General features: G+C 46.0%; 2 protein-coding genes across 3 annotated transcripts in view; both read right to left on the reverse strand.

The window, feature by feature from the left end:
• Positions 1 to 6,604, reverse strand: part of VAC14 (VAC14 component of PIKFYVE complex) — a 110,357-nt gene extending 103,753 nt beyond the window's left edge. Inside the window, exons 1-5 of one of the 2 annotated variants that reach the window (XM_066637646.1) lie at positions 6,397 to 6,604; positions 4,911 to 5,061; positions 1,789 to 1,956; positions 1,054 to 1,116; positions 440 to 547 (exon numbers count right to left, since the gene is read on the reverse strand). In XM_066637646.1, the coding sequence (XP_066493743.1) occupies positions 440 to 547; positions 1,054 to 1,116; positions 1,789 to 1,956; positions 4,911 to 5,061; positions 6,397 to 6,500 (594 nt within the window). In that variant the 5' untranslated portion in view covers positions 6,501 to 6,604. The other variant, XM_066637647.1, reaches the window with a different exon arrangement.
• Positions 6,605 to 12,669: 6,065 nt separating this feature from the next.
• Positions 12,670 to 16,056, reverse strand: part of CNGB1 (cyclic nucleotide gated channel subunit beta 1) — a 33,781-nt gene continuing 30,394 nt past the window's right edge. The window contains exons 16-18 of the mRNA XM_066637923.1: positions 15,690 to 15,836; positions 13,570 to 13,756; positions 12,670 to 12,876 (exon numbers count right to left, since the gene is read on the reverse strand). Coding sequence (XP_066494020.1) covers positions 12,670 to 12,876; positions 13,570 to 13,756; positions 15,690 to 15,836 — 541 coding nt within the window. The remainder of the gene's footprint in view (positions 12,877 to 13,569; positions 13,757 to 15,689; positions 15,837 to 16,056) is intronic.

A 16,056-nucleotide genomic window follows, 5' to 3' on the forward strand; every position in this document is an offset into this window, starting at 1 on the left:
CCTGCTCCATGCAAAAGGCATCTTGAACACAATAAATCAGCAAATCAGTAAGAGGTCCTCCACTGAGTTCACAGTGACTACTGAAGACTGAAGTGGAACAGATCTGAATTCTAAACTTTACATAATGTAGAGACCGGATCTCTACATCTGCAGGCCATTTTATAATGATATGGTTCAATCTAGAGGTCATCCTTTGCTGTTCATCTCTGATCACAAAGGACTTGTAAGAGAGACAAGCGGTTGCATGGCTGTCATTTGTTTTTCCTTTGTGATCCAACAACCAGTTGCAAATTAAGGACACAATCCTAACTGTACCCTGTGCTGGCACATGTCCTTGTGCCAGGCTAGGAGGGTCGCAAACGTGCCACAAAGCACATTTGCACCTCCATCAGAGTAAGCTGCACCGGTGCATGGAGGTGCACAGATCACAAACACCTACCCATGAAATGATGAACTGCCTGGCATACTGATTATTGGAGTAGATCCTCTCACGCAGCAGTGGAATGAAGCTCACAAGGTCGAATTTGTTACTCTCAGTCACAATATCCTACAAAGGCAGAAAAATCAAGCAGCATTAGAGAGCCCTCACGCCCCAGTCTTCAGTGATTGGTTCCTATATAATAACTATGCCTCCTACTTCCATCATGCACATCAGCTAAAGGACAACTCTCGCACGGACGCTATTTAAGCCTGACATTAACGGCAAACCCTATAACTTCATCTTGTTTTTCTACTTGACCCCATTCTTCAGATGCCCTCCCTCTAAACAACCTGTTCAAGTGACTCTCTGTCCAACAACTTTCACAGTGGAGAAAGAATATCAAGTCACTCAGTTCCACTGCAATCTCTCTCCCCTTTGTCATGTAATGGCCAGCCACCTCCTTGCACATTTCCTGCATTCCTGTTGGATTTAGGGATGGAGGAGGGGGAGGAATCTAAAATTACTTTCCTAAATGATCTAGCTAGAAATATAGTCTCTACTCCTAGCTACTTACGTTGTCCCAGGAATCCTGGTCCCTGCACTTACTGGAGAAAGAGAAGAAGATGAAGTACCTTCAGAAGTCGGTCCAGAAGTTCAGAGCCGCTTTTTACATTGGGGTCTGGATCTGCAGCAAGCTGAAAAAACAAGCAGTCAACAATGCATTTTAGCTGAGCCAAACCAAGTGCATTAAGCATCAGTAGCACCTAAAGCAGTGACCACATATGTTGCTTAACCTTAAGTAACTATTACCAGTCAAAACTTGGAATTCCCATGGATACTACTACTCCCCAAACTGGGAGGGGTAAGGTCCTGTGACTGAGCTTCAGAGGCACTGAAGCAACAAGAATTCTTCCTGTTTCTGAAGCACAGAGTAACATCAGAGATTAGTGCACACCAAAGCCCATTCTACATTGGGACAGGCACCCACCAGATTAAAGTGCAATCCCATTTGTAAGCCCCTACAAGGCTGATCAAGGTCACATCTTCCAAGTACCTAGAGCATTTCAGCATTTCCAAGTACCTAGAGCATCTACCAAGTACCTAGAGCATTTCAGGAGCCAAAATAATTTTTAAATAATGAGCTGGGACAAAGGCATCACTGGGCCCAAATAAGGTAGAGAAAAACTTTCCATAAGCAGCCCATTAGGAGATTCACCACTGCTTAGCCCTTTTCTGGACTAAGCTCAACCTCAACAAAGGCAGTTGAAAATCCCACTCCTCCAGTAGTCAGCAGCCCCTGCACTGCAATGCAAGCATTTTAAAGGGACAGAGCTCTTTGTGGGCACAGGACAGAGAACATCTGTTACCTTACTCAGGCCATCAAACAGCACATTGAAATGTGGAAGCACCGAGCCCCTGGCCACCTTCACAATGTTGTACAGCGCCTCACAGGCGTAGTAGCGCAATCGGCTGTCAGCATCGTTGAAGCATGTCAGCACGGGTTCAATGAGCTCCTTCAAATATAACCCAGAATCCTGGCAATCAAATGGTTTGGGGGGGGGGGAGAGATAAAACAATACAATTTCAGTGGTGCCAATATCAGAAAAGGGCACTACTTTCTTGTAAATGCACATGTGAAGATTGGAACAGTTACTGCAGAACACTGGCTGAGATAAGACTGCTTCTGTGTGGCCTACAGCAAGAACCCTTTACTATTAGCCAAAGGCAAACAGCGTGGATAACTGTACACTTTATAATGCATTTACAATATAGCTATAGTAAATTTTTTTTTTTAATAAACTGGTTTAAAATTAAAGCTAAACCAGATGAAAACGATTTCTTAAAATTGAACACACATAAGAACAGAAGAAGGTCCCTGCTGGACATGGCCAAGGGCCCATTTAGTCCAGCTTCCTGTATCTCACAGTGGCCTCAGGGAGCACACAAGACAACAAGAGACCTGCATCCTATTGCCACATCCTTGCATCTGGCATTCAGCCTATTTAAAAAAAACAGGAGGTTCCATATACCCAACATGGCTTGTAACCTGTGATGGACTTTTCCAGGTAACCATCACAGTTTAGAAGCCAAAGCATAGATATGACCTTTTCGCGTACTTAAAAAAGGCTGATTGTCTCTGTAAGGGAAAACATGGGGTAGGGGAGACAACTTTGCCTGTCATCGTACAGTGCAGTACGATGATAAACTTTGATTATCGTTTGACACTGAGGGTTTACAGTATCACTCAGTACTTCACTAGTGATTTTCAGAGGCTTGTCCAGTGATGGTGGTTGATTTTTAAAAAGGAAAAAACTGTCATAAGCCCTGCTGGATCAGGCCAAGGGTCCTTCTAGTCCAGCTTCCTGTATCTCACAGTGGTCCACCAGATGCCTCAGACTACAGGCTACCTGCCTCCTGGTGCCACTCCCTTGCATCTGGCATTCTGAGGTAGCCTAAAACCTGGAGGTTGCATGTACCCATCACTGCTTGTAACCTGTGATGGACTTTTCCTCCATAAATCTGTCCAATCTGCTTTAAAGGTGCCAGATGCCATCACCACATCCTATGGCAAAGAGATCCACACACTAATTCCATGGTGAGTAAAGAAGTATTTTCTTTTTTCTGTTCTAACTCTCCTGACACTCATTTCAAAGGAAGACCAGGTCTGACTCATTTCACCGTCCCCCCAAGATTATTTCAGTGCCTCATTGTGTCAACAGAATGACAACGGGAATATCCAAAACAAGGTGAGCTTCAATCTAAGGGAGGTGGGACCAAGTTGCCCAAGGGAGGGCCCTGGGTGGAGTGTATGTTTGGCATACAGGGAGCCTCATGTTCTAATCACTGATACTGAACTCAAAGACTTTCACGAATCAGAACACCAACATGAACAGATGCTGTCAGTCAAAACAGATGGATAAATGGTCCAAATCTGTTTGAGACAGCTTCAGAAATTCAGATCATGGAGAGACACCCACAGATGCCCTGTATGCTGCCTGCCTCAAGCAGAAAGGAGAACAGAGCCCTCAATGAGAGAGCCATGTATTTTTCTGAAGCTCTGTACTGCCTCCTAAAGGCACCTTAAAGCATGCCATGGGTTCAAGATCTTCTAGTTTGCTTCCAGCCATTTCTCTGAAATCAAAAAACGAGATGAGAACTGTCAGGTCACTTATCTTCACTTTCCCTGTGGGGCACAACTAGACAAGATGTAAGAGATCCATGAAAAGGACCTTCTCCTGAAACATTATAAAAATATTAACAGCAGCAGGAGAGGCATTCAGATTGGGGCCAGGGCACTGGAAAGGTTATTCTTTACTCTCACAGCATTTTTCTGATTAAAACTGCACCCCCAAAGCATGAACAAATATCTATTTAAATGCTTGCAGGCCAGTTTTTGCTTCAAGACCCCAGAGTAACTAACAATACAGTTATAGCATAGAAATGAAGACTGATCAAAACTCCTCAGTTCATTTTTCTATCGCTAAGTCTCATCTCCGGCAGATCACCCTCTCTCAGCTTCCCAGCTGCCACAAAGAGGTAGCAAAGCCTCGCTTGACAAAGCTGTTGTAAGGACAACATCAAGATGATACACACAAAGTTTTGCACACTATGCAAATGCTAAATTTTATTACACACCAACACAGTAAAATTCCAATAACCTGGCATCCAAAACTGCGGGAATCCTGGGAGTCTACTGTCAAAACGAACATGGAAACAATTGAACTTTGGCCAAAAACAAGTCACAAGGCAGCAGCACAAATCCAGTCAGGACTGGATCAATCTGCCACTGGCATTGCATGATGCCCAACAAGGCCTCATTTTCTCCAGCTGTTTCAATTTCATGATTAAGTTTATGCATTAAGGCAGTGGTTCCCAAATCCCAATTTTTGATGGGATGCAAAATTGACAAGGTTGATTAGGCTATGTGCATCAAGCCTGCTAGTGGGGTGGAACGCTACCGCTGCAGACGCTTGAGCAGCCAATTAAGTGAATTTTTTTAGGTGGTTCCTGAAGCTAAAAAGTTTGGGAACCACTGCATTAAGATATTAAGGACTTCCAGAAATCTGGCAAATCTGGTAGCCTGGTACCACCTAGGTCCTCCTAATGAGGCCGGATTATCAGAACCATACTCTGATAAACAACAATCTAACAAAATAAATACATAGCACAAAAACTACAATCAAATAGCAGCTTCGGGGTACAATTTTAACCTGGAAAACAGCAAAAAGGCAGGACTAAAACACCCTCCTCAATTCCTGGTCCCAGCCTGATCCAGAGAGCACACAGCTACTATGAGCATCAAGGGAGGAAAACATCAGGAGATCCTGCTTGCAACACTCCCATGCTGCCTCTAATTCAGCCCAAATTACCCTTGGGCGGGTTTATTAGGAGGCCAAGAACCAGTCTCCCTAATACTCAGTCACATCCACCAGAGGGATCAAAACACATTCATGTCCTGCTGTGCGGCCAAAATAAGAGGAACACCCACCTTCCCAAGAGCGATGGAGCAGGCTGCAAGGCCAATGAGCCCTCCTTTCCGACTGTGTGGATGCTGGGAAAGTGCAAACTCTTGTGACAGAATTTGAATCACATGCTTAATCTGAGCTGTACTGTTCTGAGCCACAAATTCGCGCACCAACCTAAGAGCAGGAGGAGAGGCATTTTTAGTTGATATCCACTAGTCCAGCAGTTCTCACACATTTAGCACCAGGACCCACTTTTTGAGAATTTGTCAGGACCCACTGGAAGTGATGTCATGACTAGAAGTGACATCATCAAGCAGAAAATTTTTAAACAATTCAAGGCTGCAACCTGTAACACTTCCCCAGATCCAGTTGCATCCCGTGGGAACATCAAGTCTAAAAATAAAATATTGAAATGAATGAAGACCCACAGTTTGAGAAACATTGCACTAGCCAGCAGACACTTTTGAACACGTGGTCAGCCATCAGTTGTAATGCAGCCCTACATATTCACTCTGTACTATACAAAAGAACCATGTACCAAACTGGCTTCTACTGAGTTGGACTACATTATCCTACCTTGTCTGAGAAGGCTGGACAGCTCAGGCACCAGTTTAAAACTGAAGAAGGGGATGTTTGCTGCTGCCGTTGCTACTTGGTGCCACCCACTAGGCTACCCTGTCCCTGACAACAAAAGCACCAGCAGTCTCAGCAAGCATCTTCCTCCTTCAACACACAGTTACACTTTGTTTGCCTGACATCCTACCCACAAGGTAATTCGCACCATACAACAAAACACTATAGAAAATGGCCTACTGCTGCCCACCATCACCTGGCACCTGGGGGAAGGGCACAAAGGGGAGACTTACTGTGTGGTAACAAGTTGCAGGGGTCGCACTTTCTCCTTCTGGCAAAGGCAATGAAGGAGAGAGGCCCATAAGACATACCTGCCAGTTCCTCCACTTCTCCCCTATAGTGTCCAAAGCTGGGAAAATAAAGCAGGGTGCCTCACACAGCGGCAGCGCTTTTCAAAGGACTCTAGTGGGGAGGCTCTGCCTCACCAGCCTCCCCACCCACCGCATGACCCTATAGCCAGCAAGCGAAAGGACCCTCTCCCTGAAGCTGGTGCTTCAGAGCCAGGGCGGGCAGGAGACACTGCCTCCACACAGCTTGGAAGGCTTCTACGCCAGGTGCCACCCACATCCTGCGGCAAGGAGTTCCACAGGTAAGGAGTGGCAAGGAGTTCCGCAGACCCACTCTGTGCCCCCACTGGAGGCTATGAAAGGGGAAGCTGGTGAAAGGGCAGGAGCTGCCTCCTTCTCACAGCTTGGAAGGCTTCCAGGCCAGGTGCTACCCACACCCTGCGGCAAGGAGTTCCGCAGACCCACTCTGAGCCCCCACTGGAGGTTGAGCAGGGGCGCCCGGGGCCTCGGAGCCGAGAGGCGGGCGAAGGCGCCAGCCCGTCCCCACAGGGCGGAGGCTCCCAGGCGCGGGCTGCCCGGTTGCGCTCACTTCTCGATCTCGAGGGCGGCCACCTTCCGCTTCTCGTACAGCTTGTCGTTGAGCGCGCGCACGATGCTGGGCGTCAGCGGCGAGAAGTCCTTCTCCGGGTTCATGGCGGCGGCGGCGGCTCGCGGGGCAAGTGCCGGTTACTGCGAGAAACGCTGCTAGGCGGCAGCCATCTTGGTCCCCGCGCACGTGACCCCCGCGGCGCTTCCTGCCAACGCCGGCCTCGCGCATCCTCACTCGCCTCCTGTCCTTCCAGCAGGGGTCGCTCCTCTCCGCATGCTCGGTGGAAGGGCGGGCGCCGCGCCTCGCCTCGCCTCGCCTCCTCTGCCCAGCAGGGGACGCTGCTCTGCGCATGCTCTGTGAAAGCGCGGGCCCTTGCTTCATCTCTCCAGCAGGGTCGCTGCTTTGCGTATGCTCAGTGGAAGCGCGGGCGCCTCGCCTCAACCCTCCAGCAGGGGTGCTGCTTCGCGCATGCTCACTGGGGGAGGGTTGAGGACTGGCAGTCGCCTCGCCTCCCATCTCTCCAGCAGGGGTCGCGGCATGCAATTGCATTGCATGTACTGTGCCCAGAGGCAGTGAGGTTCTGAGGCCTGTGTGTCCTGCAGTCTTCTCTGTGTGCTTCCCTAACAGGGACCCAGGGGGGACCCTCAGGCTGCCCAGCCACGTGCAGCAGCTAAGAGAAGCCTGCAGGATGACTGCTGAGTCCAAGCATTTTAAGATACAAAATTTAAAAAAAACATTTCTTTGCCCAGCCTGTCGTTAGTATGTGGAACTCCTTGCCACTGGATGTGGTGATAGCATGTGGCCTTTACAAGGGGATAATTAGTCTGTGGGACTCCTTGCCACTGGATGTGGTGATGGCATCTGGCCTGGGAGCCTTTACAAGGGGATAATTAGTCTGTGGGACTCCTTGCCACTGGATGTGGTGATGGTGTTGCAAGGTTCGAAAAGCAAGACTCAGTACACAAGGGTGATCGTTTGCAAGCTTTATTTCGTTGCTAGCAAAGGGCATCTCATAGGACTAATGTCCAAAGTATTGAGAGCCCCTTTCCCAATGTTAACTGGACACTTTATAGCATTCTGGGTTCTTTGTTTGAAAATCTGAACTTCTCATTGGCTGATGTTTGACATCATAGATGGGGCTAACTCTTAATAGGCTATAGATAAGATATCATTTACATAAAAGATAGAAAATAGGTGGGCAATAAGTGAGCAAAACCATTGATTGGCTCTGATTTACATACAGGTGGGGTTTCACCGAAATTACACAATTTCCAAAAGTTTTCAGAAACCAGTAGAGTTCGATGTAACATCCTCATTAAAGAGAACACGCATTTCTTCTTCTGGTTTTAATAACTTTTAAGTAACTTTCAGTCCCCTATGGTTTGCCTCCATTTCAGTTGCAATTCAAACAAAGAGACTCTAAAAGCAGAAGTTCCCTGATACTCAAGGATGCTCTTGCTTATCTAATTAAAATGTGTGTTGTCTTCTGTCTTCTGGAATTCATCTCTTGCAGGTGGTTAGCTAGCTAGACACTTTGTTAGTCTGCCAAGAAACATTGCCAGCTGATAAGCCTTCCTGCAATGTTAAAGCTTTTGTCTGCTTTTAAGGCTTTTCTAAAATCAAGCAGTTAAAACTTACTTTTAATGACTACTATGTCTCCATATATGTGTCTTCTCAGCATTGTGATGTCCTTAGCAAGACGTGTACTTCTGCCAAGATGAAGACTATCTTCTTCCTTGCCTTAGTTGCACTATCATTTCTAAATTCCAAAATGTATTAACACAGCCTTTGAGGCCCAAGGTCCAGCTTCTGTGAAACTATCAAACAGCTTCTAAAATAATTCTTGTTAACACAGCCATTCTGTGAGACTACCAAGCTTTTACTATTCTGTATGCCTTCATGCTTTAGTCAGACTTTTAAAATGATTCTTTCTTTGCTTATACTTTACTGGGCTATCCAGTGACTTTACAGTCTAGGGTCAAAGGTCACCATGCCTCAATGGCATCTGGCTTGGGAACCTTTACAAGGGGATAATTAGTCTGTGGGACTCCTTGCCGCTGGATGTGGTGATGGCATCTGGCCTGGGAGCCTTTACAAGGGGATAATTAGTCTGTGGGACTCCTTGCCACTGGATGTGGTGATGGCATCTGGCCTGGGAGCCTTCACAAGGGGATAATTAGTCTGTGGGACTCCTTGCCACTGGATGTGGTGATGGGCAGGAGGTCTGGTCTAGAGGGTAGAGCCTCCATTTGCCTGAAGATAACATCCACAAGGTCGCCAGTTCCGGGCCACCGGCACTGTGCGACCTTGAAGCAGCTGACAAGCTGAGCCAAGTTATTCCATCTGCTCTGAGCTTGGGAGGATGGAGGCCAGAATGTGAAACCAGATCAGAAAGAAACATCTGAATGTTGTGGTTCTTGGAAGATAGAACCTTCTTTCAATTGTAAAAATCCCTACGGGGATTTAAATAGCCTGCCTATGTAAACTGCCTTGAATAAAGTCTTGAATAAAGAACAAGAAAGGCGGTATATAAATACCTATATTATTATTATTATTATTATTATTATTATTATTATTATTATTATGGCATCTGGCTTGGATGCCTTTACAAGGGGATAATTAGTCTGTGGGACTCCTTGCCACTGGATGTGGTGATGGCATCTGGCATGGGTGCCTTTACAAGGGGATAATTAGTCTGTGGAACTCCTTGCCACATGATGTGGTGATGGCATCTGGCATGGGTGCCTTTACAATGGGGTAATTACTCTGTGGAACTCCTTGCCACTGGATGTGGTGATGGCAACTGGCATGGGTGCCTTGAAAAGGGGATTGGACAGATTTCTGGAGGAAAAGTCCATCACAGGTTGTAAGCCGTGATGGGTATGTGCAACCTCCTGGTTTTGGAAGTAGGCAACCTCAGAATTGCAGGTGCAAGGGAGGGCTTCAGGATGCAAGTCTCTTGTTGTCTTGCATGCTCCCTGAGGCATCTGGTGGGTCACTGCGAGATACAGGAAGCTGAACTAGATGGGTCCCCTTTTGGCCTGACCCAGCGGGGCTCTTCTTAGGTTCGTATGCTGTTCTTCTGTACTCCTTCCATGCAGGCCCTGTTGCTTTGCAAACTCCATCACAGCCAGTGGTATCACTGGTGCAGCCAGACCTCACTTGCTTGTCTGTCATTACTTGCAATGGCACAAACTCCCTGCTGGAGACCTGAAACTCCACGGGATGCAGTGGCCCGTTGGCATGGCTGCATCGCCACACAGGGAGTTAGTTAGGATTGGGCTGACAATTCTCTTGGAAGGAGATTATTTACTGTATAAATTTTGAATCACAACAAACATTGACGTTTGTAGTTATGAATATGCTTTTGAATTATCCATCCATTTCATTGAAGTTATCTGCAGGACAGTGGAAATGGACTCTTTGTGCCCTTACTGTAGCCAAAAGATTGAATGTTGAAGAAATGGAAAGACAAGTGCCCCCCCCCCACACACTATTCTTCAATGCATGAAGGACATTTTTACTTTAAGAACATTTGAATGCGTGGCTTATAGAAGACAACTCCATATGGATATATTTTTGAACATTTGAAAGACTTTTTAAAACATTTATGCATAGTTCATTAATATCCTTTTTTGTAGATTGCTGATTGATTAGTTTTGTAATCTGTATGTACAGGTCATGCCTTGTAATTCACTGGGGTTCCGTTTTGGAACCCTCAGTGGATAAAAATATCAGTGGATGGATACCAAAGCAGTCAAAAAAATGGCTTTAAAGGGGAGCCACTTCCAGGTTTCTTGCTCCTCCATTGTTGCCCCAGAACATATTGGTACAGACACTGAAACAAGAGACTTACTTCTGAGTAGACACACTTCACATTGTGCTGGAAATGTCTCCTACTGAAATTGCCATTGATTTAAATTGCCATTGATTTAAAAGTGCTTAACCTCAGCATTTAAAAACTGTGATAGCTACAATGCTGTGGTCATGGAATCTGCCAAGACATGCAGTACTTTTTCAAAGAGATCAAATCTACTTTGCTTATTAAAATCTTGTGCCCAAACCGCATGACTTGAATCACTTTGTGTCAATAGAAACATCCAGAAGGCTTGTGAAATATTACTGCACTTTTGCCTAATGTAGTGTTTCTCAAACTGTGGGTCGGGACCCACTAGGTGGGTCGCGAGCCTATTTCAGGTGGGTCCCCATTCATTTCAATATTTTACTTTTAATATATTAGACATGATGGTATGTGACTGCATTTGGGGAAATGTTACCGACCTGTACTTTTAACAAGCTACTCTGTATATTCTTTTAACAATGATAGTCAATGGGATTTACTCCTGGGTAAGTGTGGGTAGGATTGCAGCCTAGGATTATTAAAACCGTTCCTGCTTGATGATGTAACTTCTGGTCATGACATCACTTCTGGTGGGTCCTGACAGATTCTCATTCTAAAAAGTGGGTCCCGGAGCTAAATGTGTAAGAACCACCAGCCTAATGTATTTAAACACAGTTCAAAAACAGTCTGAACAGAGGACCTCCCGGATTATAAAATATATTTTCACCTCATAAACTAATTCTTTTGACTACTGCAGTGGTTCTCAAACTTTTTGATCTCCAGAGCACTTTACACTCCTCAAGGAGCCCCACCAGCACATGTGTGGAACTTCAGAGGACCCCAGATCGCTGGCACAAAATGGGTAGGGGTGTGCTCATAGAGCCCCTGAAGGTGTGTCAGCGAGCCCCAGGGCTCTTTGAAACATATTTTGAGAAACACTGAACTAATGAATCCACAGGACACAATGCATCCAGCCAAAGTAAAGCACTTTTGACTCCCCTTGATATCAGTGAGCAAGATCAGTCCCTTGAGTCCCTTCTGTTGAACTCAATGAGACAAAACTGTCCTAAAATCTGACTGTCTCATGCTCACAGCGTTGAACAAGCAATGATTGTTTTCATTGCACATACTCTAATTATTTGATTAACAGCACTGATAAAATTGTGCTATGTTAATAGACTTACAGCACAATCCTATCCAACTTTCCAGCACCGGTGCAACCACAATGCAGCCCCAGGGTAAGGGAGCAAATGTTCCCAAACCTTAAGGAGGCCTCTGTGACTGCACCCCCAACATAGGAAGCAGTGCATACCCCATAGGCACAGCAGCACTGGCACTGGAAAAATTGGATAGGATTGGGCTGCCGGGCTGCAATCCTAACCACACTTTCCTGAGAGTAAGCCCCATTGAACAAAATAAGACTTACTTCTGAGTAGACCTGGTTAGGCTTGTGCCCTGAGAAAACAAACATCACCTGTTACGTTCTGTAGTTCCAAGATACAACAATATTCAAGATCCAGCTAGGGAAGATGTTTTCATGCCTCATGATTTCAGTGGGAGAGATCTGTTTTTAGAGGATTTATCTCTTTCTAATGAGAAAACAGCTCAAAGCAGTAGATTCGTGTGGTTAGCTCCCCCCACTGAAAATTAATGGGATGTGTGTGCTTAACCTGGCCTGGATGAAGCCAACAGCTTTGTGAGAATGGAATTTAGTCTGTGTGATTACAGTTCACAAGGACATCTCCACTTGTGCAGCATAAAAACACTCTCATCTCCTTTTCAACTGCTTTTCAACTGCTTTTGCAGTTGAAACAATGATCTATAACTGCTTCCATCAAATTAATTTATTTAAAGATTTCTGTCCCACCTTATCATTAGTCTCAAGGCAGCTAACAGTCAATAACAATACAGATCAATACAACTGAAGGCAGTGTGCAAGGTTATAGTCTCTTGATGGCTCTGGATCAAATAGGTATTGAGTTTGATTTGTTTTTCATACCATTCTATGGTTCGCTAAAAGTGTACAATGGATTAAGGGGGGAAAAATGGACAAGGACAAGATTACATGGATATTTTGTGCAAGAAATATGTACTTAACACTCAGAACCACTAGAAAGTCAGTTTTCTGTATTGCAAGGCTCCATTGCTCTAAGGCTGGATATTCCCTGGGGGTTTAGCTGAATTTTTTATTAAAAGCTCAGTAAAAAACAGAAAAGAAAAAAAGCACCTGACATTCTTATAATCAGATTGCTTTGTGAGCACCTTCTACCAGAGCAAAGGCGACAACACTACATGAAAATAGGTGAACAACCACCCCACCTGCTTTCTTGCAGAGATCCCTAGTTAGTAAATTCCACTAAGCTGCCATTCTCTGCCTCTAGCTCGCAACAGTTCTTTGGAACACAAAGTCCTCAGTCATATATTTTGTGTTCTTAGTTAGCCTTGTCCTTATCTAGAACTTCTACAGCAAGAGGTTCATCGCCTGGAGGGGGTGGATCCACACAAACCACAACAGGGTGATCAGAAGACTTTGAGATGCTCTTCTCCATTCTGCAGCCACCTGATTTCTGGGAAGCAGCGGGTGAACCCTGGTTGATGGGCGATTTAGGTGGAAGTGGAGTGGCAGCACCAGCAGCTTCCTGAAAGAGAAATGCATCACGTTGACAACAACAGCCATGGTGTTGGGCCTCATTTCTAGACAAAGAGATGCCACTAGGTTCACATCTGAAAACTGCATTCAGTAGTTTAGTTCAAACCTCCTCTGGTTTAGGTCCTTTTGGGAAGTTGTTATCCAGTGTATCTTACATTACGACAACTGATATTTGTGGATTTGTATGTTCCTTCAAACCACCTACCTGTAGAATGGAAGTTAACACAGGAACAATAAAAATGGATTCTTACAGCCAAGTCTTATTCAGGGCCTGCACCAGCAGAACATGTGTTCCACCAGCATGCACTGTTGCAAAAGTGCCATTAACACTTAGCGACAACGCAAGGCCCAGACACACCTGCAAGAAGCCTTCCTGCTGGTGCTGGTGGTTGTCTGGAAGCCTACTGGAGCAGGTAAGTCCAGGGGAGGGGAGGGGAGGGGAAGTGGTGGGATGGGGTAACGACAGCAACAGGTGGATTGGGCCCAGGGGATGGAATTGGTGGCACTGGGGCATGCTGTATTTAAATCCCTTTCCTGGGCCTGCAGTGGTCAATGCAGACATGCACCAGCAAATTAAAACATACTGTGGGGCTTCCCACCTTGCTAGACATCCCTGGCCTGTCTAGCCATGCTCCTGAGAGCTCTTGCTCTGCGCACCTGCAGCTGCCCTCCTTCCTCTTACCTGCATGGCCTTCAGCTCTTTCAGCTTCCACCTGATGTGAGCCAAGCGGCCTCTGCCTCCCATCTTGCCAGCCGCGGCCAGGGCAGCTTGAAAAAGCTTCGGTGTCCCAGCCCTTGGTGGAATGATGAGCACATCTTTGGGCATTCCCTTTTCTCCTTTGGGCTTGCTGTTGTTCTTCAGCATCCTCCTGGACAGGGGAAAGCATTAATGTTTGAGGGCTTTGGATTGCTGGAAGGAAGCACTAAGCGCCATTTTTCATGTCACCGAACTGTTAACCAACATTTCCCTCAGACTGGCCAGATTTTCAGAACCACTCTGCAAATGTTGGACCCTGCTGAATAGAGTCATTAATACTATGCTTAGATGCTCAGTTTCTCAAGGAATTCACTTTCATGTCAATTCCTTGTCTCTGCAGTTCCATGAGTCCTTACAGTGGTGGTAGGGTGTGTTAAGCAGGGCCTAGGAGAGGAGGGTAAAGGGGGTAATTTGTACCCAGGCTCAGGGTCAAAAGGGGGTCCAGGAGCCAAAGGAGGGGGCCCAGAAATTTCTTGGGATCTTACATTTTCCAATCTCACCTGGACTCAAAAGCCCACATGGGATGCTGGAGGCACTACTATGCTGGGCTGAGGAATGCATACATGGCACTCCTTAACACAGTGTCACATCTGGAAAGCAACTGGCCTGCTGCAGTAGCACTTTGGCTTGTGGATCTGCTTAGCATGAAGAAGTATATTGGAGCTCAGGGATACAGCTGTGGGACAACAGAAGGATGTTTTGGTGCACACAGGACATTTTCCGTTCTAGTGTGAGCCTAAATATGATGCTAAATTTCTGTGTGTTTTGCTATATTTAAAAATTTTTAGAGAGACTTAGGAGTGTGCTTCTTTTTCTGTATTCCTGTATTTACCTGCCAATACTGCATGAGCAAGTAGACCTGAGATCCAGAGACTTTTCCAGCTGACTTCACCCTCCCCCTGCCCTGTTTTGCCCCCTGCCCCCATTCTGCTTGCCTGTCACCACCCTCCCCTGCTCTGTCTCACCCCTTCCCCTTTGCAAAAGAAACTTTGTACCCCCTGATAAAATTCCTCTCAGAGGCCCTGGTGTTAAGTATTGTGCATAACCAAACAGAAGTCAGGTGACATTTTGAGAGCAATTCCACCCTTGCTGCAAGTGACTTTAGCTCCAGTTCTGCTTCAGCCACTTGAAACACAGTGGAGAGAGGCAGCCTTGCTGCAGGGCTGGGTGAAAAGATGGGAAGGAAAGGCTGTGCACTCCCTGGAGAGGACTTTCAAACCCAGGAGGTGCTACCACTAGAGAAGTAGGACCGGCCCAACCCTGAGGCTGACTGAAAGGTTGCCTCAGACAGCAGATTTGTGAGGGTGCCCACCTCAACCAAGCAGCCTCAGGAAAACTGTGTGTGTGCTGCTGTTGCTGTTGCTGTTGTTGGAGGAGGAGGACTGGATGAGGCTTAACACATTGCAATTAAATCTGGACAAAAGAGAGGCACTCTTGGCCCAGAGACCTGTGTCTTGGGTGTTGGAATGTTAGCATGTCTGGAATGGGGTTGCACTCCCTCTTCAGGAACAGGTTTACAGTTTGGGGGTCCTCCTGGGTTCTATGCTGTTTCAGGATTGCCCAGCAGTAGTCAAATGGCCTTTGCCTAGCTTAGACTTGTGTGCCAACTGCCATCCATATCTAACCACATCAAGATTTGATCACTGGAACATGTTCTGTGTAGCATTGCCCTTGAAGACCTAGAAATTGCAATTGGTGCAAAATGTGGTAACTCATGTTGTCACCAGGACCAATGATACAGAATACATAGTGATGCACAATAAATACAAATATTGTATTTTACTGCAGTTTTAAAGTTCTGGGCCAGCTTGGGCACCTTTGCTTAAAAGGGGCAAAGGCAGGATAAAAGTGCTTTGATGGAAAGACAGTAAGGGCATGATCCTATCCAGGTCTACTCAGAAGTAAGTCCTATTTTGTTCTGATTTACTCTCAGGAAAGTGTGGTTAGGATTGCAGCCTTATGCTGCCAGGCAAATAAGTCACTGCAGCATAAGCCCCTCTTGATGCCCCGCAAGAAACAAGCCACTCCCTGGGACTCCCACTCACCTGGCTTTCTTCCGCAGCAACTTCTGGGACTCTGGATAGTGTACCAGAATTTCATTCAAATCTTTCTTTTCCAGAATGAAAAGGTTCGTAAAACCGTGAGCCACAACATTGGCTGTGCGACGATTTCCACCTCCTACAGCCAGTAAGCTAATAAAAGGATAGAAAGCAGGTCACGGAGGGAACTAATTAGTAATTTGGCTTCCACATCACAAAACTTGAGACTTCACAAAGTGCGCAAAGGAAAGGGGAGGGCTGGATTAGCTTCAGGACTAGTTTCCAAGCCCAGTCCAAATGTTCCATGTTTTGTTCAGGAAAACAACAAGTCTAAAATGTTTAATTTTTCATGTCTCACCATCACAATTAAAAG

Source organism: Tiliqua scincoides, chromosome 9, assembly GCF_035046505.1.
Source record: "Tiliqua scincoides isolate rTilSci1 chromosome 9, rTilSci1.hap2, whole genome shotgun sequence".
Lineage (NCBI taxonomy): Eukaryota > Metazoa > Chordata > Lepidosauria > Squamata > Scincidae > Tiliqua > Tiliqua scincoides.